This window comes from Schistocerca serialis, chromosome 7 (genome assembly GCF_023864345.2).
Source record: "Schistocerca serialis cubense isolate TAMUIC-IGC-003099 chromosome 7, iqSchSeri2.2, whole genome shotgun sequence".
NCBI lineage: Eukaryota > Metazoa > Arthropoda > Insecta > Orthoptera > Acrididae > Schistocerca > Schistocerca serialis.
Window position 1 is genome coordinate 123,080,555 of NC_064644.1, and position 27,069 is coordinate 123,107,623.

Sequence of the window (27,069 nt, forward strand, 5' to 3'; positions counted from 1 at the left end):
TATCTGTGAATCAAAGGAAACGTATATTCTGCTCGTGTGAATGGGTTTACATGGGGGCCTGTGGTAGTAATCGAAGGCATAACTACCAGTTGTGGAACACTGTGCACATTACTGCGGACGACCTGTATCCCTTCATGCTTGACCCCCCACCCCTCAATAGTGATGGTATTCTCCAGTAGGATAACCGTCAGTGTCACAAGACCAGAATGAATTCATTCACGTTGAGAGCGGGACGGCCAAGAATTCGGCACTCTCGCCTGCCTGCAAAGTTCCCTCACCACGCCATGCCCAATGCGTGTGACGAAGGGAAAGATGGGGCAACGGTGAATATGCAGCATTTACGAGTGGCACTGTTCAGGACATGGTTTTCGTATTTCAGAATTATCAACAACACAGGGCACAAAACAAATTTTTAGTACTATTTAATTATTTTTGGTGTGCTGAAGACTTAATTTTTATCTTCTGCAACCTGTCGGCATACAGACAGAGGTAGACAATTTCACAGATTTTCGCACTTAGGTTGCCACGTAATCGTGACGTACACTGATAAGCCAGAGCATGATTATCACTGCCCACCGCCACGATGGATGCCGCCCAGTGGCCTTGTGGGCACATGACGCGGTAGCAAAAGTATGTAAGCGGAGCAGACACGGAAGGGGAACACCGTAGCGAAGACATGGGTTGCAAATGGGAAAATCCATTGAGATAAGCGACTTTGACAAAGGGTAGATCACTATTATTATTATTATTATTATTATTATTATTATTATTACGCACAGCCTATGAACTTGCCTCTCTAGAGTGGCGAAGATGGTCAAATTTTCAAGTGCAACTGTCGTGAGCATCTACGGAAAGACGTAGAAGGACAGTGAAACTACCACTAGGCGCTAAATTTTTGGACGTACACGACTCTTCACAGAGCGTGGTATTCGGGCGCTTGGCCGCTCTGTAAAGCAGGATAAACGTTGATCTGCGGGCATCTCTGCCTAAAGAGCACAACGCTGGTGCACGCACAACCGTTTCGTAGCACAACGTTCATCGTACATTGTTGAACATGGAGCTCATCCGCAGACCACACCTACTCGGTCATATGTTTGACCCAACGACATCGCCTTTTACGATTGCAGTGGGCACGGGACCATCGGAATTCGACTGTCGTTCAAGGGGAAAGTGACGGCTCTTCGGTGAGCCACATTTTGGCTACACAAGGTCATCGAAGTAAACGACGGCTCGAAACGTGAAGTGCGCCACGGACGCAGGCTGGTGGGAGCAGTATTATACTATGGGAGACATTCTCCTGCGCTTGCAAGGGACCTGTGGTAGTAATCGAAGACACTCCGACAGCTGTGAACCACCTGCATCCCTTCACGCTTGGTGTTTTCCCTGACGGCGATGTTATCTTTCGGCTGCATAATAGTCTGTCTCGGGGCCAGAATCATGCTACAGTTGTTTGAGGAATTCGCCTGATGTAAATCCAATGGAACTTATCTGGGTGGCTATCGGGCGCCATCGCAGCGTAGGCAAATCAGCGACCCATCTAATACCAAATGCATCCACAAACATACCAAAAAACTACCGAATCGCTGATACGCAGAATCATTGACGTATTTCGTCCCAAAGACAGACAAAGAAGCTAATAAACAGGTGGTCAGAATGTTTTGGCTCATTAGCGCATTTACCTTCACTAACAAAAAAAACAAAAGAGCCTTTCACATTTATATGTTGATCGAATATTTTATTCAGTTTGCTACCTCATTACGGAGACGTGGAAACACTTCTGGAGGAAAACAATGTAGACCTCCTGGACAGTATTAACTTAAAAGAACTTGTATTTGAAACGGAAATTTTATTGCAGATCAGACATTTTCAGCGCACTTGCACAGGGGCGCTTTCAACAGAAACGGCAAACGGTCTCGAAAACATATGTCGTCAGAACGCTTAGAAAACTATCCTTTTTATTCTTTCAAGGCCTCAGTTACTTCTTACATCCAACTTCGCGTTATCTTTAACGGTAGTTAGCTTAGGGACATGGATGGTGTTTTGTCAGCTTTGTCCCTTACACAATGCAAGTTTCTTTTTAAAGGCATCCCAAACAAATCAGAAATAAGTTGTTATCAACTTTGAAATGTCTCATTGTCAGCAGTATGCAATCAAGCCCATTTAAAATGCGACATGTGCAACCCATTGCAGATGTTCTAATTTTCATTCCTGCATTCGTTTTCCTTCATGTATTCCTACATCCGTCGGCCGCTGGTGGCCGAGCGCTTCTGGCGCTACAGTCTGGAACCGCGCGACCGCTACGGTCGCAGGTTCGAATCCTGCCTCGGGCATGGATGCGTGTGTTGTCCTTCAGTTAGTTAGGTTTAAGTAGTTCTAAGTTCTAGGGGACTTATGACCTCAGCAGTTGAGTCCCATAGTGCTCAGAGCCATTTGAACCTGCATCCGTTTTCCTTAATGAATTCGACAACATGGGATTTTAAATAGAAATTTCGTTCCAGGTATGCCCCTTGACTTAATCATTGTACACTCACGTTCAGAAAAAAAAGAAGACCTTGAACGACTGGAGATAGGACGTTCAGATTCACAGGTCATGTAAAGTAGTATGTTCTACGGAAATGATTAGCATTTCAGTCACCTCGGTTCAGCATGTGTCGTGTTGCCTAGAAGGCACAGGGTCCGTCAAAGGCCCTGACAACTTGTTCCATGCGTGATGGCATCGACGCCAATACGGCGCAAATTGCGTCCTGTAGTATAGCCATCCATGCTGCATTCTCCAGGTTAAAAGGTTCATCTGTCATGGTTGGTACAGTCACAGCGCTACATCCGTCGTTTCATCATATCCCACATCCCACACTGCATCCGCCGTTTTGCGACACCTGATAACCTGGCGGGCCAGGACAAAAGGCTGCCATCCTGTGACACCAAGAAGGCACGTGTTAGTGCAACACGATGTGGTCATGCAGTGTCTTGCTGAAAAATCGCGCCTGGGATGTTTTACAGAAAGGGTATGGCTACGGATTGCAGGATGTCATTCAGGTAGCATCTACTGTCATTTGTGGTTGTTTCCCAATAGCACCCCATGCCGCAAGGCGTTAATTTGGCACTGTATGTCTTGTGCGAATGCAGTCAGTGTGATGCCGCTCCCCCTGTCTGCGGCGAACCAAAATGAGGACATTACATTCAAACAAACGAAACCTGATTCGCCTGCAAACACTATCTGATGCCATTCCTGTCCCCAGTGACGACGTTCCATACACCATTGCCGCCTAGTACGTTTCTATAGATTCGTCAAAGGTAGGCGGAGAAATGGACGACGCGCACGTAACTCGTGCCGTAATAAACAGCGACGGACTGTCACCCCTGATAGTGTACGATGTGTTCCACTGTAGCGCCGGAGCCGAGGAGAACGCAGACCTTGCAATGCCACTTGGGTGAGGTGTCGATCTCCTTGGTGAAGGGAGATGGGGGGGGGGGGGGGGGGGAGGGGAGGGGGGAGGCAGGTCTGGGTGGTGCGACCTGACCCCATCTCGTCGTGTTCTACGGCCTTCCGTCAACCATTCTGCACACATCTGTTGCACTACCAAAACACTTCGTCCCACAAGAGCAGCAATTTCCCGGATGGATGCGTCACATACTCTCGAGCCAATAATGCGCCCCTTTCAAACTCACTGATTTGACGATACGGTTCGCGCGTGCGTCTGCTCAAGTCATACTATCCATTACCTTCTGTTTATAGCGGCAGCGATAGCCGCTGGCACATTTTACGGGTATGTGGTGTTGTGCCGCGATATCGATGTTCACCTTGAATCAGCGGGCCGATATCGTTCAAATGCAAAGCATTTCTGGAGAACATACTGATGTACATGCCCTGCGAATATGAAGGTCTGCCTCTACTCTGTTTTTCCTAAACATGAGTGTACTTTGCAGTAGATGTAAAGTCTCCACATACTTTGTACAGTTCCATCGACAACTGGGAACGGCCCTGCCGCAGTGGTTATACCGGATCCCGTGAGATCACCGAAGTTAAGCGCTGTCGGGGTGATGCCAATTGAGGAGCTACTCGACCGCATAGTAGCGGCTTCGGTCAAGAATATCATCATAACGACCGGGAGAGCGGTGTGCTGACCCCACGCCCGCCCTATCCGCATCCTCTACGGAGGATGACACGGCGGTCGGATGGTCCCGGTAGGCCACTCTTGGCCTGAAGACGGAGTGCATCGACAAGTGTTGCAAATGACAGTGCAATAATGCGTGTAACTTCAGAAAATTTACTATTATATCTTCATTTCATCATGTCCTCCATGTCTGCAAATTTAGCACAAAGCGCCTTGACAATTTTTTGCAATCTTTAAATTCTTTCTGCACGGTTTTGTGATATCGATCCTCAGCAAATTTGCGGTACTCGTCGATTATGCAACTTTGTGCAGCATAATATACAGGGTGTTACAAAAAGGTACGGCCAAACTTTCAGGAAACATTCCTCACACACAAAGAAAGAAAATAAGTTACGTGGACATGTGTCCGGAAACGCTTACTTTCCATGTTACAGCTCATTTTATTACTTCCCTTCAAATCACATTAATCATGGAATGGAAACACAGAGCAACAGAACATACCAGCGTGACTTCAAACACTTTGTTACAGGAAATGTTCAAAATGTCCTCCGTTACCGAGGATACATGCAACCACCCTCCGACGCATGGAATCCCTGATGCGCTGATGCAGCCCTGGAGAGTGGCGTATTGTATCACAACCGTCCACAATACGAGCACGAAGAGTCTCTACATTTGGTACCGGGGTTGCGTAGACAAGAGCTTTCAAATGCCCCCATAAATGAAAGTCAAGAGGGTTGAGGTCAGGAGAGCGTGGAGGCCATGGAATTGGTCCGCCTCTACCAATCCATCGGTCACCGAATCTGTTGTTGAGAAGCGTACGAACACTTCGACTGAAATGTGCAGGAGCTCCATCGTGCATGAACCACATGTTGTGTCGTACTTGTAAAGGCACATGTTCTAGCAGCACAGGTAGAGTATCCCGTGAGCGTAGGTGAAAGAACATGGGGCCCTATGAAGACATCACCAACAATGCCTGCCCAAACGTTCACAGAAAATCTGTGTTGATGACGTGTTTGCACAATTGCGTGCGGATTCTCGTCTGCCCACACATGTTGATTGCGAAAATTTACAATTTGATCACGTTGGAATGAAGCCTCATCCGTAAAGAGAACATTTGCACTGAAATGAGGATTGACACATTGTTGGATGAACCATTCGCAGAAGTGTACCCGTGGAGGCCAATCAGCTGCTGATAGCGCCTGCACACGCTGTACATGGTACGGAAACAACTGGTTCTCCCGTAGCACTCTCTATACAGTGACGTGGTCAACATTACCTTGTACAGCGGCAACTTCTCTGACGCTGACATTAGGGTTATCGGCAACTTCTCTGACGCTGACATTAGGGTTATCGTCAACTGCACGAAGAATTGCCTCGTCCATTGCAGGTGTCCTCGCCGTTCTAGGTCTTCCCCAGTCGCGAGTCATAGGCTGGAATGTCCCGTGCTCCCTAAGACGCCGATCAATTGCTTCGAACGTCTTCCTGTCGGGACACCTTCGTTCTGGAAATCTGTCTCGATACAAACCTACCGCGCCACGGCCATTGCCCCGTGCTAATCCATTCATCAAATGGGCATCTGCCAACTCCGCATTTGTAAACATTACACTGACTGCAAAACTACGTTCGCGATGAACACTAACCTGTTGATACTACGTACTGATGTGCTTGATGCTAGTACTGCAGAGCAATGAGTCGCTTGTCAACACAAGCACCGAAGTCAACATTACCTTCCTTCAATTGGGCCAACTGGCGGTGAATCGAGGAAGTGCAGTACATACTGACGAAACTAAAATGAGCTGTAACATGGAAATTAAGCGTTTCCGGACACATGTCCACATAACATCTTTTCTTTATTTGTGTGTGAGGAATGTTTCCTGAAAGTTTGGCCGCACCTTTTTGTAACACCCTGTATACTGAGAACTCCGTTCCCTCTGTTCTGCCATTCCCATTCATTTTTTAACGCTTGTGGCGATATATCGCTAGACACTCTCTTTTTGTGCAAGCAGCCACTGGACCTGCGAACTTCATTTACACCACGAACAAACAGCGAAGGGTAAAAAGCGCCAATGCCAAGGTTCTGCCGAACTCGTGAAAAGTCGTGCCGGCCGAAAAATGCCGCACCGCACTACTAAATGAAATGTGGACAAGTATCGAGTACTTTCGAGAAGTACCGAGACACGCCGACCCTCGACCCGCACATCCGGCTTGCGTGTTGTTTGGCACGCCATGGCCGTCCGTGTTGTAGAAAAACAACTGCAGTTATACTAGTCGAAGGACAAGAAAGGGAAGCAGCCGTTGAGAAGGATTTAGCCTATCCCTGATGAACAGGGTGATTATAATTAAAATTTCACTTCTTGAGACAGTATAAAGTGAAAAATATTTACTGTATGCGTTAGCGTCATGACTTGCCGTTAGGCGTCGGTACTGATACGGCGACGTAGCGTTGAAACACAAGCATCAGTGTGCGCACAGTCGACATCGGTCTGGAAAAGGTGAGCAGGCCTTTACTCGTAAGGCTGTTTTATCAAAACAATAGCAATAGTGCTCCTGCTCTTGGCAAGAATCGATGCCTTAAAGGAATACGGAGATGTTCTCTTGCCACACTGGGTTTGAAGAACATAATTGGGAAATTCAAATTAACAGGTTGATTTCGGAATTGCTCCTGGGAAAAGCCGACGGCCAATTGCGCCACAAATTGTTGAAGAAGTTACTGTTGCCATGGCTGAGAAAACGGACACAATGTGAGATCTTCCAACAGTTCACGAGCTGTGTCGACGATAGATGAACACGGCACGGTCCCCGTTGTTTCGTGCACCAGGTGGGCACTCTATAGTGCCGTCCCACGCTGTCGTGGAAATAGATGGTCGTCACACTGAGCAACATTTTTAACCTGTAACGTAAATACGGTACGCAATTAACATATGTTACCCCAATCACGGGGATATTAAAATATGTTTCTTTCAATGGTTTATTCATTAGTTCTCTTCTGCATGTTCTTCAAAATGTTTCCACAAAGTTTCATTGTTCTATGATCACTCCTTTTCAAAGGGGGCCCTCTGAAGTAGCGAAAATTTTGTTTTAAACACCTTGTAATTCGATCTGTATATTGAGAAGGCCTAAGTACAGAGGAATACAAAGCTGAATGCCAACAGCAATCAAAGGAATTAGGAACAACATGGACGATAAGCAGTTCAGACAAAAAAGAATAGAAGCTTTTGAAAGGGAGTGCTACAGAAGAATGCTTAGGATTAGATGGATGGATTGCAGCATGATTAATGCAGAGGTACCGAATCTAATTGAAGAGAAAAGAAATTTTTGGTACGGCTTAACTAAAAGAAGACATAGGGTGACAGGGCACGGTCTGAGGTATGAAGGAATCGTAAATTTGGTAATGGATGGAAGTGTGAGGGTAAGAATTACAGAGGGAGACCTTGGCGTGAATAAAGTAAACAGGTTCAAATGGAAGTAAATTGCAATAGTTATGCAGAAATGAAGAGGCTTGCACAGGACTGATTAGCGTAGAGAGCTGTATCAAGTCAATCTTCGAACTAAAGATTATAACAACATTGCGTCCATTTTTGTTTTCTTTGCTATGTATCAAGAATTACGACGTTACCAGATAATATGCTTGTATATTGGATTATGCATATTTCCACCTGATGATGAACGATACGAATACGCACTATAATGAGGGTAATAAATAACGCGATCTACGCAATTCTGTGTACAGCTGCCAGGAATTATAGTTATCCTCTTCAAAGACCTTTTATTATATGCAGTAATTACTTGATAGTTGGCGCTTCGCGTCTTCGAACTCTCAATCACTACAATCAACTTAAGACTGCCCGCTGTTGTCAAAGCGTCAGTTCAGTAGTGCAATGCGCACGGCATTCGTTATCTTCGTCAATGCACTTAACTGTTACCGGCCGCAACGGGCATAAAACGTGTTCTGTCCGTGTTAGCACCCGGTTCGCTGATGTCAGAGCCTTATCTGAGGCACAGCTGACAGCTAACGCGGCAACGCTGTATCTCGAAGTGACAAACCTCCTCAAGCAACAAGTATGTAGTTTTATTCACAATGTAGGAGCAGCGCCTTTCTCTCAGCTCCGCAGAAGTGCCGCTGTGGGCGAACAGTATGACATGCGAGCAGCAGGCGGCGGCGGCGGCGGCGGCGGCGCGCATGCGCAGAGCATCTGCGGGGAGAGCCGGTGGCGGGCAGTCATTACCTCGTCGCTTACCTCGTCGCCCACGTCGAGGTTCTTCGAGTCCGAGCCGGAGCCTGCAGTGTCGGCCGGCGGCCCGGAGCTCGTCGGTGTCCACGGCGACGAAATCTTGCCGGCTACCAGCGGACAACCTGCACATACAAATACACACGTCACCTACACAACTGCACCCCGTATCCTCAAGACTGCTGTACTAAGACTTTACTTTACCTTATAAGCACTCTACGAATGTGAGCATATAAATTAATAGTCACTATCACAAGCTGCGACACGGTCGCGAATTAAAATGGTAATCCAGGAAGTCCAGAATAAATTTATTTCCTTCAATGATCACAAAACTTTTTTTATGGCTACAGAAACAACAAACAAATAGAACGCAAGCGCACACTCGGCCAAGAAACAGTACAAATAAAAAAAATTAAAAAATGAAAACCGTTCCTATGCAATTTTATGGCAATACGAGCCAACAAACAGAGAATATGTTAGAACGTGTTATCATACCAGTATGCCTCTTCATATTTTAAGCGCATTTTTCTACATCCACGAAAGTAATAATTTTTCGTTATGGGATGTAGTATTGTTTTAAATGTTATCTGTCTACAAGTTGTATTTCATTTGCTATGTTTTGCTGCAGATCTGAAGATGGCCAATGCTGACTGAAACCGGTGTCTAAGGACCAAACGTTTTGTTTTCACTAAGAGTACATAAATTACAAACAAAAATCACAGTAAAAAGTAAAGTCTTATGGCATGGTTTGTCCGGGAGACCCGCGGGGAGGTTCAGCTGCCAAAGTCTTTTTTTCCATTTCTTCGTGCGTAACGACACCTTTCCTCAGCGAAGGACAAGAGTTCTATCTTCAGTGCATTTGTTGGGTGTAGCTGATTGTAATAGAAGTGTGTATAGTGTAGTATTATACTACTGCTGTAAATAAATACTGCCGTATATATGTATATACAAAAGCCTTTTAGGTGCTTCAAATTTGGTGTTTCTTCTACACGTATGCGAAGTTTCTAACAATTTAGACGGATGGCAGAGCGAGAGTTAACCATAAAAAATGCAAATACACAAGACACTCGTTACAAGCAACGCGCTGTAATTAAATTCTTCATTGTGCAAACCGTGGTGACCATCCATAAACGTTTGTGTGCAGTGTATGGCGTAAAGTGTGTAGTAATGGCGCAGTTGACCGAAGTACTATTGGACGATTTAAAGTGGCACGAAGTGTAGAAACTGAGCTCCATGATTGGCTATGTTTGAGACGTCCTCGCACAGCTACTCCTGATAGGTGAATCGCGCGGATGCTATTATTCGTGAGATCGGCGCATCACAACTCGAAAATTGGCTCCACAGCTACCGGCAAGTGCCTGGGCAATGTTGAGCGCTTGCATAGTCGGCAGTGTGCTCAAGGTGGGTTCCACGGATGATCAAAACAGACCACACGAAAAACCTTTCATCTGCACTGTTGGAGCAGTTTCAGGCTAATGGTGAGGCCTTTCTATCGCGGATCTTTGCAAGTATCGAAACCTGAGCCAGAAGCATAAACGCTACTACAGCAGTGGCACCACCCGCAGGCATCAAAGAAGAAGAAATTGAAGGCAGCTCCCTCTGCTGACAAAGTTATCATAATAGGCTTTTTCGACAGTGTTCGTGTCATTGTCGTGAATGTATTGACAAAAGGGTCAACCCTTAACGCTCTGAACAAACTCAACAACTGCTCTGGATGTGCTCGATTTGACAAGAATCCAAAACGACAAAGCACAGCCACACAGGTGTCTCAGAACCCACAAAAACATCGCTAAATTTAGTTGGACGTCAATGTCTCATCCACCCGATAGTCCACACCTGGTGCTCTCGGCCTTCCAAATGAGTGGGCCACTTAAGAAATCTCTACGTGAGACACGCTTTACAGATGATGAGAGTAATTCACGCCGTGAAAACATGGCTATGAAAACATGACAAACTTTTACCGAAACGGAATACGTGCTCTTATACAAGGCTGACGTAAGGCCATAGAAAGTGCTGGAGGATACATAGAAAAATAGTACATATAAAAGAAATATTGATTGATATTATAGTATCGTCCAGAGATCGGGATGCCACAGCGAAGTCGGCACGCTAATCGATACCACAAGGCATTAGTGAGGGCTCACTGCAATCCGTAACCACATATCGGAGGTACTCCTGAAGATTGCAGACCACACCTCTCTCTCTGCATAGCAGCGCCCTCACACTGAGGTCAATATAGTGTCGAGCATGCAAGAGCTCAGCCCACTTTGAGACCTCATCTTCAGCACTACACATCATCCACTAGGACAGTGTTCGTCGAAGTCTCAGTGGAACATGCAGATGTGTTAATGTTAAACACTGGACTTCAAAAGAACATTTTGTTGTTGTATACATTAAGTGACGCCTTTACATGACCAATGACTGTTTTCTACACTCTCCTGTGACAAAGAACAGTCTCACGTTAAGTACATCTTATTATCAAGTCAGGCTATTGTAGCTGAAAATGAAACATCACCCACAGCACTCCAAGAACCCACAGTTGCGGACAATTTTAGTTTCGTCTGGTCACAACAGGTTTTGTTACAAAATGTAACTCTTAAAAATAGATATGTTCTGAAAAAACACTGTGAATTCTTTAGTGGAAGACCCTTGTACAATGGAAGAACAATGAAGGTGAAACCTGGTATCAGGAGGTAGCCTGCTCCTTTTGCAAAGTATGAACAGTGCTGTCATGGTTATGTGGTTAATATCCCCATTTGACCAACTCATCGACAATAGACTGGCCATCAGAAACTGAATCCCACCATCCCTCCTCCCCTCGGAGGCCAAATGCTAGCAATAACCATTTTCCCCACCACCACGATTCCAACTGGTTACCTCAGAGTGCCATAATCATGCATTAGCAGCCTTGGCTACAGAAATGGATAAATTAATAATTGTACTGCGTCATTTACATTCCACGGGGTAGAATACACAGAGAGTCAGTCACATGACTGTAGGAAAATTACAACTATCGACAGAGTTTCAGCCTAAAGACTGAGCGAGGTGGCGCCATGGTTAGCCCAGTGGACTCCACCCTGATTTAGGTTTTCTGTGATTTCCCTATATCGCTTCAGGCAAATGCCAGGATGGTTCCCGTCAAAAGGCACGGCCAACTTACTTCCCCATCCTTCCCTAATCCGAAAGAACCAATGACCTCGCTGTTTGGACATCTTCCTCCAAATCAAACAACCGACCAACCAATCAGCCTTAAGGATGTCTCAGGCACCTAAATGTTGCCTGGCTGTAACAACTGTGTATACTTTCTCGGTTGCAAGCAGTGTGTATACAGTCGCAGTTACACTTAAAGTAGGTGAACAGTAACTGTACTTATCTGTGTTATCTCATAGTCGACAGCATAAGATTTGAGGTATTATATACGCCTAATTCTATGGATGCTGAGAGAAGCCTGGCACACTTGAGTGACATTAGGTGTTCGACGGCCCAGGTAACTGTACAAAAAGTAAATGTGCATTCAAAATTCATCTTGTAGACAAATTGTTGTTCTAATCTCTCTCATATATATATATATATATATATATATATATATATATATATATATATATATCTCCAGTGATTAATGAGGAGATGAACACACACACACACACACACACACACACACATATACACTCCTGGAAATGGAAAAAAGAACACATTGACACCGGTGTGTCAGACCCACCATACTTGCTCCGGACACTGCGAGAGGGCTGTACAAGCAATGATCACACGCACGGCACAGCGGACACACCAGGAACCGCGGTGTTGGCCGTCGAATGGCGCTAGCTGCGCAGCATTTGTGCACCGCCGCCGTCAGTGTCAGCCAGTTTGCCGTGGCATACGGAGCTCCATCGCAGTCTTTAACACTGGTAGCATGCCGCGACAGCGTGGACGTGAACCGTATGTGCAGTTGACGGACTTTGAGCGAGGGCGTATAGTGGGCATGCGGGAGGCCGGGTGGAAGTACCGCCGAATTGCTCAACACGTGGGGCGTGAGGTCTCCACAGTACATCGATGTTGTCGCCAGTGGTCGGCGGAAGGTGCACGTGCCCGTCGACCTGGGACCGGACCGCAGCGACGCACGGATGCACGCCAAGACCGTAGGATCCTACGCAGTGCCGTAGGGGACCGCACCGCCACTTCCCAGCAAATTAGGGACACTGTTGCTCCTGGGGTATCGGCGAGGACCATTCGCAACCGTCTCCATGAAGCTGGGCTACGGTCCCGCACACCGTTAGGCCGTCTTCCGCTCACGCCCCAACATCGTGCAGCCCGCCTCCAGTGGTGTCGCGACAGGCGTGAATGGAGGGACGAATGGAGACGTGTCGTCTTCAGCGATGAGAGTCGCTTCTGCCTTGGTGCCAATGATGGTCGTATGCGTGTTTGGCGCCGTGCAGGTGAGCGCCACAATCAGGACTGCATACGACCGAGGCACACAGGGCCAACACCCGGCATCATGGTGTGGGGAGCGATCTCCTACACTGGCCGTACACCACTGGTGATCGTTGAGGGGACGGTACATCCAAACCGTCATCGAACCCATCGTTCTACCATTCCTAGACCGGCAAGGGAACTTGCTGTTCCAACAGGACAATGCACGTCTGCATGTATCCCGTGCCACCCAACGTGCTCTAGAAGGTGTAAGTCAACTACCCTGGCCAGCAAGATCTCCGGATCTGTCCCCCATTGAGCATGTTTGGGACTGGGTGAAGCGTCGTCTCACGCGGTCTGCACGTCCAGCACGAACGCTGGTCCAACTGAGGCGCCAGGTAGAAATGGCATGGCAAGCCGTTCCACAGGACTACATCCAGCATCTCTACGATCGTTTCGATGGGAGAATAGCAGCCTGCATTGCTGCGAAAGGTGGATATACACTGTACTAGTGCCGACATTGTGCATGCTCTGTTGCCTGTGTCTATGTGCCTGTGGTTCTGTCAGTGTGATCATGTGATGTATGTGACCCCAGGAATGTGTCAATAAAGTTTCCCCTTCCTGGGACAATGAATTCACGGTGTTCTTATTTCAATTTCCAGGAGTATATATATATATATATATATATATATATATATATATATATATATATATATATATATATATATGTGTGTGTGTGTGTGTGTGTGTGTGTGTGTGTGTGTGTGTTCATCTCCTCATTAATCACTGGATTGATTTAAATCATATTTGCTACACATACTACTTATTGTCTGGAAAGAAGTATTGTAGAGATAAGAACCACCTAGCTCCCATGTGGATTGGGGCCGGGGAGTTAAAAGGGTTGGTAATGCCTGACAACTAGGCTGCTCTGTAAACTGGCATGTTGTGTAGGTAGTACTGGAATGCATTTCATGGGTACACCTGCAGATGGGCATGGATGAGCAGAGAGTCGGGAGAGGAGAAGATGACAGCGAGAAGGGTGAGGATGAGATGGACAAAGAAAAGAAACTGAGGAGTAAGAGATGGAGAAGGGAAGGAGGAGATGGACAGAGAGATGGAGGAACGAGGAGATGGGCACATAGGCAAAGGCAGGGGCAGGAGGAGATGGAAAGAGACAGGGGAAAGGAGGAAACCGACACAGAGAGACAGGAAAGGATAAACACCTGGGCAATGCCAGGGGTTCAGCTACTAGATAAGTATAATTTAGAATACTGGTTTACCTATTGTGGTTCAGCTTGGTATAGAACGGCGATGTCCTAGTGGTTCAATGCAAGAGTAAAACTCTTTAAAAGTGTAGCATGAAAATGTTAGCTGTGCATGTCCAGGTGCCCATAAGTCAGTGGTTCCCAACTTTGGGGTAATTACCCCCTGAGAGGTAAAATGAAATATTCTAAGGAGTGAAAAAAATAATTTGATTTTGTTACGAAACTAAGATTTTTTAAAGAGCATTATTATTATTATTATCACCACCACTATTTCGTAAGACTGTAACATTGATTACTAACTTCCCAGTTCTTACCTCTTTTTTTTCTTTTTTTCAAATACGGACATTAACCTGTGACACAATCTGGTTGAGATTAAAACTTACGAAACGAATGTATGATCATCATGTAACTCGTATAGCCATTTGCTGCACACAAACACTTTACTTTGCGCATGCATCTATGACACGAAAACTGGTAAATATGTATCATGTATGCTTTGATATCTCATCAAAACGCCTTTTCTGAGTAGTAAGACGTTCCCTCAATGGTCCACAAATTGCTTCATCGCTCACTTGGCGAAAGTTAATCCGTCTAATTGACGGCACAACTCAGTGTTGTTGTTATTAGTACTAGTGGTCAGACACAATGCACTGGCAGAATAATGTCTTCCAATTTCTACCAGTTCAGAAGTAAGGAGTCAAGCAATGAAGTAATTTAGGCGCTACAGGCTGGAGCCGAGGGACCGCTACGGTCGCAGGTTCGAATCCTGCCTTGAGCATGGATTTATGTGATGTCCTTAGGTTAGTTAGGTTCAATTAGTTCTAAGTTCTAGGCGACTGATGACCTCAGAAGTTAAGTCCCATAGTGCTCAGAGCCATTTTTGAAGTAATTTAAAAACGTGTAGCGCACTCATTTTAATCATATTACTTTTAAATGAGGGCGTAGAGAATGGCAGAAGCAAGAGTCGTTAGGGAGGGGAGTGGTGCAGAGGAGGCGTATTTTGTAACGATTGTCTACCCTCAATGAACAGTTAGCTTCCTTTTCTGAGGAGTTACATGCAGCGCTAGCGACGCACTCCTAAGCGCTTCATTATTCTATAGCGAAATGTTGTTCCAAATAAGCAGAACCATTAGCTCATTATATAATAGAAGACTTGCAGAAACCATCTTTCGTCATTCCAAAATTAAAGTGATCAAATAAATTTCCATTCTAAAAGCTAGTTATGCGCTAATGTTGACGACATTGGAGGTGGGGGGAAGTAGCTAATATGACTGCACTCAGAGGTGAGAGCCTCTGGAAGGTTGGGAGACCTGGACGTGGCAGGCGCGGTCGGTGGCGTGGCGAACGGTCGCGGAAGCCGCTTGGCGGGCGCGGGCGCGCGCGCAGAGCCGGCCGGGTCGGGGTGGGGCGCGGCGCGGCGCGGGCTCGCAGCTGATTCAGCGGCTGCGCGCCGTGGCGCCAGCAACAGGTCCTCCCCGCGCGAGCGCAGCATCGGGAAGAAAAAAAAAAACCACAGACCGCAGCGCCGTGGGGCGCCGCCTCTCACCTGATCTGTTACACAATACAAATGCACGCCTGCCGCCTCCTATCGCTTTCCGCGCCGTCGAAAGGCTCCAAGTCTTACACTGATCTCAGAGGAAAGTAGCGCAAGCATGCGGCGGTCAAGTCGCGCTCTAACTTCGTTAACCACAATAGGTTTGAGTAAGTCGCGACTGACGGAAATTCGAGTCAGGCCTACATCTGAACTCCGAAAGCCACTTCACTGTGTATGGCGGAGGTACTTTGTGCGCCACTGCCACTTGTCCCTTTTCCTATTGGTCACGACTGTTTCGCGGGAGACCAACTGTTTTGTTTGCGAGCCTCCTTGGGAGCTCTAAACCCACCACATTACCTTCACGGTTTTCGCGAGGTATGCTTGGGAAGAACGTATGTACTGGGTGACTCTTCAAGGAACAAACGCTCTCTGAATTTTAACCCGCTGCCCACAAGATGGAGTGGACAACCACCCGCCTGCCGTATTTCGCTTAATGCGCATGCGCCATGTAGCTCAAGTTTTACCGCAGCTAGTGTATCCTTCTGCCCGTCACGCTCATACTATTGGAGGTCGCTTGTTCCGTGGCACGTACTACCCAGGTGGGATTCGACCCAGTTTTGTTAACGTCACGTCACGTCCTTCCAATCCACCTTGTGAGCAGAGGGTTAGCAATAGACTACACACATCTACTATACCACTCTTGCAGCGTCTGCCACTGCACTTGGCTGGGCATATCTGTGACGCTATCACGCTTACTACATTAAGGAAGGAGGAAGAATAAGGTTTAACGTCCTGTAGACATTGAGGTCATTAGAGATGGAGCACGCATTCCGAATGTTTCATCTTTTCGAAGGAACAATCCCGACAATTGCCTAGAGCGATTTAGGGATATCACGGAAAACCTAAATCAAGATGGCCGAAAGCGGATTTGAACCGTCGTCATTCCAAATGCGACTCCGGTGTGCCAATCATTTTCTTTGTATCTCCTCTACTTCCGCTCTCAATTCTGTGTGGTAAGGACCTCAGACTAACGAGCAGTAGTTAAGTGTTGATCAAACAAGGCCTTTGTAAGCTATCACCTCGATTGGTGGGCTAAATTAAGGAAACGAATAGATTGGGGCAAATGTTTTAAACAACAGGACAAAGGCGCATATACAGGGTTTCAAAAAGGACTTTACAACTTTAAAAATTCATATATATTTATTGAAGGAAGATACAGAGCTGGGTATAGCGTTATTTTGTAGGGAAAAGCATCGTTTTTTTTACCTTCAACCAGGTGTCTCCAAACTACGGCCCTGGGGCCAAAGCCGGCCCGCGAGGGCCGGCGAACCGGTCCGCGTTAGCTGGCCGGACTTCCCCGGTATCCGGCCAGCCAAATATTTGAGGTGGTACCTACACTGCCAACAATTGAGTTTCGAGGCCTCTCGCGACCAATACACCGCGACATTGGCTCTGCTACTCGTTACAAGACAACATAACTGAACTTCTTGTTGCGCCGCTTGAAATAACAATGCGTTGACATACTCTACCTCTGTTACGTCTTGCAGTAACAGTGTTGCTAACAATGATTTTGAGATTTCGTTAACTTTGCAGGACGCTTCCGTGAAGAATGTGCAGTGACATACTTTTTTGTCGGTGAAATTCGCCAGAATAAAATACGCCAGAATTTCGGTCAGGTACGTCCACCAATCAAAATTATGTAATTAAATAAAAATCGTAGTTCGTTTCAGTGCTAGCTATTCCCACAACCTTAGATTTTTGCGATTTCGTTTTTCCTTTAGCCTTACATTAAGGTTATCATGGAGTGCTAGGGTGCTTTAATCCCACTAGGTAGATCTTGGCCCTTATGACTTCGTGGAGGAGTCAATGCGGCCCGCGGACTAAAAAGTTGGGAGACCCCTGCCTTAAACTAAAGATGTTTACATGGCTTCCGTTGGTTAGCCTGCAGATATTCCATCGGAAGTCAATTTCTTCCCAACTCGCAGTAGTATTGCATGTGTAACTTGCTCAGTGGCGGCGTAAATTCTTGCATTAACTTCAGGTAGAAAAGCTGGCACAGGAGCTACAAACAGAATTCCCTTGATGAATCCCCATAAAAAAAAAATATTGAGTGGTGTCAGGTCGTTGGGGGGAGGCTAGCAATTGGCGCCTCACGGCCAATCCATTGACCTGGAAAGCGGTCACTGAGAAAATTCCGGACGTCAACCAGGTAGTGGCGTGGTGCACCATGCTGCATGAAGTAAACATTTCGTTCTTGGTCATCCTTATCGATCTGTGGTATCAAAAAATGTTGTAAAATATCCAGGTAGACTATCCCGTTGACGTTCTCTCGCAGAAAAAAAAGGGGTCGTACACTTTGTTCTTTCTCAATGCACAAAAGTGTTCAGTTTAGGACTATTACGAACATGTTGCAATGGTTGCAATGTTTGATGTGGATTCTCACTGCCCCAAATCCTACATTTAAGAGTGTTAACCTTGTCACTTAAGTGAAAAGTCGACCCGTCAGAAAATATGATTTTGTCCAAGAAATGTTCATCCTCATGTAATCGATTTAACATATCCGCACAGAAGTGCTTGTGAGCAATTTTGTCACTGTCTTTTACTGCTTGTACAATCGTCAATCTGTACGTTTTCAAACGCAAACGGTTTCTCAACACACGCCGAACAGTTGTATGTGGGATTTGCAGTTCGCGAGATGCGTGCCCGTCTATTTCGTAGCGCGGTGGACAAAACGTGTCGTCTTACTTGCTCAACGACGACATCAGATGGGCTCTTGGACGACCTGATGATCTCTCATGCCTTACCGAGCACCCTGTTTCTACAAAAAATTTATGGCACTCATAAATTGTAGGCCTACTAGGAGGATATTTAGTGTTTTTGGTACGCAAATTACGCTGAACAGTTGTCCGACTTCGATTCTTCAAACAAAACACACAGCTAGCACGCTCGGGTCCAGTGAAGGTAGCCATGTTTAACGCAACTGCCGCTAGAGCTCCTAACAGTGCGATTCGGCACGCGAGACAAAAGTGGTTGTATTTCCCAACAAACTGACACTACAACCACCTCTGTAGGTACTATGAATCAATTTATATGAATTTTAAACACTGTAAAGTCCTTTTTGAAACACTCTGTAAATTGTTACTGGCAAAATGAATCAGTTTATTATCAGTAAAAATAAGACACGAGGGCAAATGTTAAGATACTGTAATATTAATTTCAAATAATCATGTTTTTCTCGCCATCAGTTATATTTGTTTGCCCTAGAGTGGGAAAAACAAATAGTCCACTCATCATCAAATAATATGACAAATGTAGTTCAAACAAAGTATCATAATAGAGCAAGTTAAAGCATGAAAAAAATGGCTCTGAGCACTATGGGAGTCAACATCTTAGGTCATAAGTCCCCTAGAACTTAGAACTACTTAAACCTAACTAACCTAAGGACATCACACACATCCATGCCCGAGGCAGGATTCGAACCTGCGACCGTAGCAGTTAAAGCATGAAATAAAGTGAAAACAATGCAGAGTTTCTTCCACTAAACACATCTTTGTTGAGAATACCATGATATAGCTTAGCTTCATAATTTATGTACTTAAGGTGTCATTTCTTTAATTCAAATCTCATAGGTTGCTGGCTTTGTCCGAGCGAAGCAACGGTGGCTCCGGAAATATATGTTTCTTTATTAAAGTATTTGTGGTAGAAGTTTATGATATTGTGTTTTGGTGCTTTCCTTGGCTGCCTATTATACATTAGATTCGTTGTGCAGTAGCAGCCGTTGTGGAGTCAAGATATGAGTGTCTGAAATGGTCGCTGCCACAAAGTGGTGGTTACCAGGACTTCTTCCGTCACTTTCCCATCAACATATACTAGCCTCTAATGTTCTCGAGCTTTTACCAACATTGCTGAATGTTGCCAAATGTTCTAAGAAGTTCCACAGCTTTCTTTTGCGGTCTCGAATATTTATGAATGTCTTGGAACACTCTCGGCGTTCTCAAAATTAAAAAAATGACACCGTGCTTTATTTCAAATTACAGTATTATTGAATACTTAAGTGGATTTAAGAGCACATAGTATTTTTGAGCATGAAATACTAACGTATCAAATACTGATGTACAACGTCATTTTTTTTTACGGCGTTCTCGTATGACTTCGAGTGGTCCGGAATGTTCTCAGAAAAGAAGTTAATATGAAGACTAAGCAAAGCGGGTCTTTTTGAGCCAATGAAAAACAAATTTAAAAGTATATTTTTTTTGTAAGTAATACGAAGAAAATAAGTGCCAATCAAAATTTCAGTCTGGCAAGGATGTGTGCTCAGACAGCCTAACAGTTAAGGCGTCTGCTTGTGACAATCAGAGTCCATTATGAATTTTCATTACTCACGACATATTTATTACATTGGAAATCGGAATTTCTGAGCGTTGCTTCAATGATACCACTTCCTGTAGTTCCATCTTCACTGATCTCGTCCCCATTACGTCAACTCATTTCACGCTATCGAAATTAATTCAAATGGTTCAAATGGCTCTGAGCACTATGGGACTTAACATCTATGGTCATCAGTCCCCTAGAACTTAGAACTACTTAAACCTAACTAACCTAAGGACATCACACAACACCCAGTCATCACGAGGCAGCGAAAATCCCTGACCCCGCCGGGAATCGAACACGGGAACCCGGGCGCGGGAAGCGAGAACGCTACCCCACGACCACGAGCTGAGGACGAAATGAATTCAGTTGAAAGTAATTTCGCTCTATAACTTTGCAGGAAGACGGAATACCGCTTGTACAAAAAGAAGAAAAATTATAAAGACCAGCTGCTATATTTCATGGAAATTTTCTTCGGTAAAAGGCAGATTAATACTCGACTTGATCTATTTGCAGTGGTGTTACGTGATGTACGATAACTGACAAGATGACGATATCTCGCTAGGGATCTTACTTGCAACAATAACACGATTCCTTTTCTATTGTTTTGCTGCCGATAAAACGATGTAACAACCGCCAAAATGGGATCCATAATGAGAATGGCGCCAACTAGAAGCCAGAACACGAAACGAGCCTCTGAGTTTCAAAGAGAAGTTACGTCGAATGGGATTGTTTCTTTAACACAGTTCAGTCCGAATCTCTTCAAGACTCTTTCATACGTGTACCTCCCCTTTCTATTTTAGCGCACTAGAGTCTATTCCAGTCTATTCACTACTACTTCCTCCTCCTCCTCCTCCTCCTCCTCCCACTCTCTGACCTTTCCTTTTCTTATTGCACCCCGTCTGCCCCTTCCTTTTCTTATTGCACCCCCTCTGCGCCTTCTTCCTTTTCCCTTCCCTCTTTTCCTTGCCTTCCTCCCTCAGTTCTGTTGATACTGCCCAATCTTAGTCCCATCCTTTTCCTTTTGTCCTTCCTCTGACCTATTCCTATTGCTCTGTCTCAATTCCTTTTGTTTTCCTTTTGCGCTCGCTCTGCGCCTTCTTTTCTCCTTTTCCACTCACTCTGTCTTTTCCCCCCCTCCACACACTGTCGCATTTCTACCATGCCCTTTCTCAGCCCCTTTTTTTGCCTACCTTTGTCCTTCCCATTTCCTCTCCCTCTACCCATTCTTTCTGCGCTCCCTCTGCCCCTTCCTCTTCCATTTGTCCTTCCTCTGTCGCTTCCTTTTCATTTCACACTCACATTCCCCCTCCTTCTTCCCTTAGTGCTCCCTCTGCCCCTACCTTTTCAATGTGCTCCTTCCTCTATCCCTATCCCCTATGCCCTATCTCAGTCCCCTTTTCTTTTGCCTTCCTCCTGTCATTTGCCCTTCTCTCTTGTCCTCCCTCTGTCGTGCTCTTACTATCATCCCCCTGTCCAGTTCCTATTCCCCTACGTCATTCCCACCCCTATTGCCCTCTCTCTGCCCCATTTCTTTTGCCCTCCCTGTGGCTATTCCTTTTTCCTTGACGCTCCAACGCACCTTTCCTTCTGTCTTCGCCCTGTCCCCTTCCTATTGCCCTTTCTATTTTCTATTTTCTGTTGTAGCAGGCCCCCCACTGAATCAGCGCCTGCGGCGCGATCACCAATTGCTATGTCTTACTTACGATACTGTATTTCTCCTGTGATTGTACGACTGCATCACCTCGGTTCACGGTAACATCCACATCCTACACGGTTCTGACTGCAGCAGTATCCCGAAGCTACAGTTCGCGGTACTGCACGAGTGGCTAGGTGCTAAGTTGGAGGAAGAGCTGTAGCAGCAGTGGAGAGAGGACGAGACGAGACATCGCCGGCGGCGGCGTGGCGCGAGGGTGCTGGCCGTGGGCGGCAGAACAATGGCCGCGCGCCGCCCACCATTGTCTGCCGGAAGGGCGGCCTGGGTCAAGGACTGGCGCAGCCGCAGCCCAGCCACCAGGCCCGCTAACGGGAGCCCAGCCACGCGCCTGCTGCCTACTAATGCGCTACGCCTACTGACCACCACCTCGCCTCGCACCATCCTACTCTTCCGCACTACGAGTAGGCAGATATTTACTACCGGCTGTAATTGAGAAGGTAGTTACGCAAGGGAACTCTCACTTCACGAAAAGTATCTTCTGTACAGTTGGTAGCTGTCTTCAAATCACTTAACTGGCATGAAGGAGGTATACGCACAAACGGGACAACAGATTAAATGCCTAATAATGCAGAGAATACGTAGACATTACGCTGCTTGATATTTTATTTTTGTATATAAGTTTATTTAGGCTTTATTGCCTTCGTCAGTACATCTGCAACCGATCGCATTTATTTAAATTTTACTTAATATACAATTTATAACGGTTTTTTCCCCTGGATATTATAATCACGTCCTGTTGTTGTAGACAGATATGTGTCAACTTTGAGTAAACTATTATTGCTGTTCTTAGTTGTTGTATGTAACATTTTTTCGGTAACATTTCAAAGTTGTTCGATGATTTGATGTTACAAGAATATAATAATACGTTTTCTTATTATTATGACAGTCATACTATATCGTGGGGATAATCCTAAGTGTGTATGTATATTTCAAATTCCTCCAAAATATTCATGACTAGACCTTTTGGGGTTTTGTGCAGAATTTTTAGTGCGTTCTCAATGTTGTCAACGTCGTGTTTTCATTTTTGAGGTGTGTAAAGTACACACATTCCTTGTTATTTGTTCCTCTCGTGTGTTCTCTGAATCTGACGATTGAAAATACTTCTGGACGTTAATACAAAACCCAATGTGTAAAAAAAAAAAAAAAAAAAAGAGAAAACTTTATAAATTACATATTATGTAAAATATAAATCAATGCGATTGCAAATGTACTGATGAAGGCAATACAGTCGAAATACGCTTATATGCAAAAATAAAATACTAAGCAGCCTACTATCTACTAATTCTCTGAATAATGTCCTACTGTGACATAAGATAACATAGTAAAGAAAAATAAATACAGAATATTTAAGTACAGAATATTTAAGTACAGAAATCTTTCGCTCAAGGAACGTGTGCTTCATCTCATTAACCCATGCTGGACCGCAGTTAAGGCAACTAAGGAGTGAATTCCGGCTAAAGTTTTCTCCCAGTTCAAGAAAACCTACAGAAGCGACCCAAACAACTCTCGAAGAATTAGCGTTGTTAACACAGGACATAAAAATCTACAACAGTCTCTTAAATAACAGACGGCGTCCTACCTCCGATACAATTTTATTAGAAGAACAAATAGTTTTTAGACAACGAGGATCCTGCATCGAAGGTATTTTAAGTATAAAACAACTACTAGACACGGGGAAAGAATTTAACTTAATAACGCACATGGTGTTTGCGGCTTATGAAAAGCCTTTGCCAAATTCAATAGACACCTAAAGTGGCAAGTTAAGGGGGGAAAGAGGCTTCCCATTATATCTCATTAACTCTTTATAAAGATGTAAAAATTATAACCGAATACGGAAAAAGATTGTCTATACAATTAATAACAATATGGAGAGTTGGACAAACTCTATTCGGCATCTACGTAGACAAACTAGACAGGGATTGGAAATAAAATAATACCTAGAGCGTAAAGATCCACAAAGAGAAATGTCATAATACTCTACTACAAGCAGATGATCAAATAATAAAGAAATTGAAAATAATCATGAAAGAGCCGTTTATTATATTACTTTGTTGGCTTCTAAATATAACAGGAACATCTCCACTAATAGCACAAAGATCACTGCATTCAAACGAAAATCGCCAATAAATTCTACACTCCTAATAAATAATGTAATACTGGAACACGTAACCCACTTTCAGTATCTCGGTAGTGAAGTATGACGACATTTCGACAGTGAAATTGGGAAATTGATAATGAGATCCTCTGTGGAATAACTGGAAATAGCTAAATAAAAGTTACGAAAGATACACAGATTAAGTTTTACGGAGTCATGGCGGTACCTACAGTACTCTATGGATGTAAAATAGGTGTAACAAGGGGAGATCGCTGCAGATATGAGGACGTTAATAATGAATTGAAAGTATTCATCCTCAAGAAAACAGACCTAACCAGAAACGGATGGTGGGAATCTGTAGATAGATTGCATGAAAATAGACTTCCAACACAAACTGCCGACTATAAACCTAGACGGACAGGGCAGAGAAAAAAATCCACAGAAGACGTGGCTGCACTTGTTGACTGGAACAGGTCAAATCACGAAGGGAGAAATAATGAATGGAGAAGGAGAAGTAGTACTTTAGCGAAGAACTAAGGAAGCGAAGTGTGACAGCAGGATCGCATATTACTTAGAGTAAAACCAACATAACGTACTATCAATATGCCAATAGGAGATAAGATTAAAGGTAAAGTTGTACAAAGACTTGACGATTTTGCGTACTAAACAAGTGGACACAAGCTCACAGAAATTGACAGCAGGGACAAAACTGGCTCCCAGTTAACATGAGAACTGAATGTTGTATTCAGAAGTAAATGCCTATGACCAGTATAAGGAAGGAAAACATTGTTTCAGTCCTCAAACAGTTCTCAAATAGAGGGTTGTCCCGCAAGTACTGGAAATCTGTAGGTTGGGTGTAACAAGAAAGCACGTAAATATAAATAAAAGGAAAGACGAAAGCTGGTGACTCTTACGAAAATACGATGGACCGGGTTTATACAGAGATAAAAATATTGGAAATGAACAAAGGACTTTGTGTGAAGGATTCGACGACGACCTAATGGGAGATGAATTGACGATGTAAGGAAACAATTAGGATAAATTTGGATGCGAAAATCTTAAAGTGTGGAGAATTTTGTAAGAAGCGCGTACGCAGCAGTGGATGACAAATGGTTGACGGTAAAGCGTAGTATATCGCCAAACCCTTCCAGGCGGAACCACTTTATTGGAAAACACTGAAAATATATCTGTCAATGCTACAGCTTCCAATACATTTCATCAGGATAGACACCGTATGAGTGGCAGGACAGCTACATAGGTACACTGTATCCATCGACAAAATCGTCCGCTTTATTCTGTATATACTGAATTAAACACATTTACACAGTCATTAGGCCTTTTTATCCTTGTCTGGAACATATTATTAATCAGCTATATCAAAAATAGATTCAATTCCATGTTTGGCTCTGAGCACTATGGGACTTAACTTCTAAGGTCATCAGTCCCCTAGAACTTAGAACTACTTAAACCTAACTAACCTAAGGACATCACACACATCCATGCCCGAGGCAGGATTCGAACCTGCGACCGTAGCGGTCGCGCGGTTCCAGACTGTAGCGGCTAGAACCGCTCGGCCACTCCGGCCGGCCAATTCCATGTTTGTTTGGCAAATATCGGAACTGAAAAAAATAACCAAGTACCACTCGAGAAAATTAGGACCTAAACTGCTTTAAATCTTCGATAATATCAGTAAAAACATAAGGTATACAACTTCAGACGGTCTACTGAAGATGCCTTTCACATAAAAACAAATCACGTGAGACTTTAAATACGAACGCTGTAGAAAGAAGAAAGCTGTTCTACATATTAAAAATGATATACACTGGTGGGCTAGAAGATTATGAGCACCTGCTTATAGCGTGTTGGTCAGTCTTAAGAATCCAATACAGCAGCGATTCTGCGCGAGATGGATTCGAAAGTACTTGGTAGGTTTCCGGAGATTTGTGGCACCAGATGTACGTATAGCTCCTCACCCAATAATTCCCCTAATTCGCAGCTCGGTGGTTTGCGGACGACAAGCTGGCACCCGACAGTGTTCCATCGGGTTCAAATCAGGTGAATTTGGTGATCAAGGCATCAATGTAAGTTCATTGTCATTCTTCTCGAACCATTGTAGCGCCATTCTGGCCTCGCGACATGGACAGTGAACCTGCTGGTAGGTCGACGTCGAGGAATACATCAAGCATTAAGGGTGTAGGTAAGGTACAGCTGTCATGATGCTTTCGATTACTACTGCATGATCCAGTGAACCCCAGGAACAGTAATGCGACTACCTGTCAAAAGCTGAATAACCATCTTTTGCAACGCGGACCGCTGCGACACGTGTAGGAAGAGAGTCATTGAGGTTCTGGAAGGTACCAACAGGGATATTGACACTTGGAGTCTCTATTGTCACGGCCAACTGCGCTTCGGTTCTCGATTGAGGAACCGTGGAGCGAATAGCCCGATCACCACTGCGAGCTGTGTGACACGTTGCATTGTCCTGCTGATAGACGCCATCGTGTCGAGGAAAAACAAACTGCATGCCAAATGTGGACATGGTCCCCAAGGATAGATGTATATTTGTTTTGATCCACTGTGCCTTTCAGAATGACGAGAGCACTCAAGGAATACATTGTAAACATTCTCAGACCGTAACGCTCCCTTCTCCGGCCTGGAAACTTCTGACGATTGTTGCAGGGTGTTTGCTTCCATACGTTTCATGCCGTACACGCCAACGGCCACCTGTCATCCGAAAAGGCAGCCTGTCGCCACTCAGTGGACGTCCGGTTGCGGTAGTGTCGTGCAAATTTCAGCCTTTGTTGCCGATGAACAGCAGTCAGCTTGGGAGCATGAAAATCGCGCCTGCTCCGAATGCCCATCGACAGCAGCATTCTCAGAAAAGTCCTTGAGGAGACTCCGTTGGTAGTCTCCGAGTTCATCAGAGCGGTCTGTTGCTGAACAATTGCACGTCTATTCGCCCGGACACATCTCCGCAGCCGTCGTCCCCCCTGTCATTTATAGCTCGTGCTGCACCACAGTTGCCTTTGCGCCGCTTTTGAATAGCGCAATTTTGTCATGTGCTGGTAGACTTCAACAACGGCGGCAAGCGAACATCTTACAAACTTATCCGTTTCGGAAATGCTTCCGTCCTTGGCCCGAAAACCACTGATCACTGGACTTCACATAAATATCTCAGTTTCCGCAATATGACAACGACTAAACTTTTTCCACTTCCCTATGACACTCTTTATGTATCCTTCAGTGCTAGTGCCGCCACCTACCGCCTGTGAATGGTTATTGCTCGCTGACGTCAAACACAGGCGGTGGTCACATTAATGTGACTGGATCGTGTACTAC

The 27,069-nt window shown here is 45.0% G+C and overlaps 1 protein-coding gene across 9 annotated transcripts in view; it reads right to left on the reverse strand.

Annotated features, from left to right (window-relative positions):
• Positions 1-27,069, reverse strand: part of LOC126412101 (transcriptional enhancer factor TEF-1) — an 802,315-nt gene that overhangs the window by 122,040 nt on the left and 653,206 nt on the right. For all 9 annotated transcript variants that reach the window (XM_050081527.1, XM_050081523.1, XM_050081528.1 and 6 more), the window contains one exon: positions 8,342-8,469. In XM_050081527.1, the coding sequence (XP_049937484.1) occupies positions 8,342-8,469 (128 nt within the window). The remainder of the gene's footprint in view (positions 1-8,341; positions 8,470-27,069) is intronic.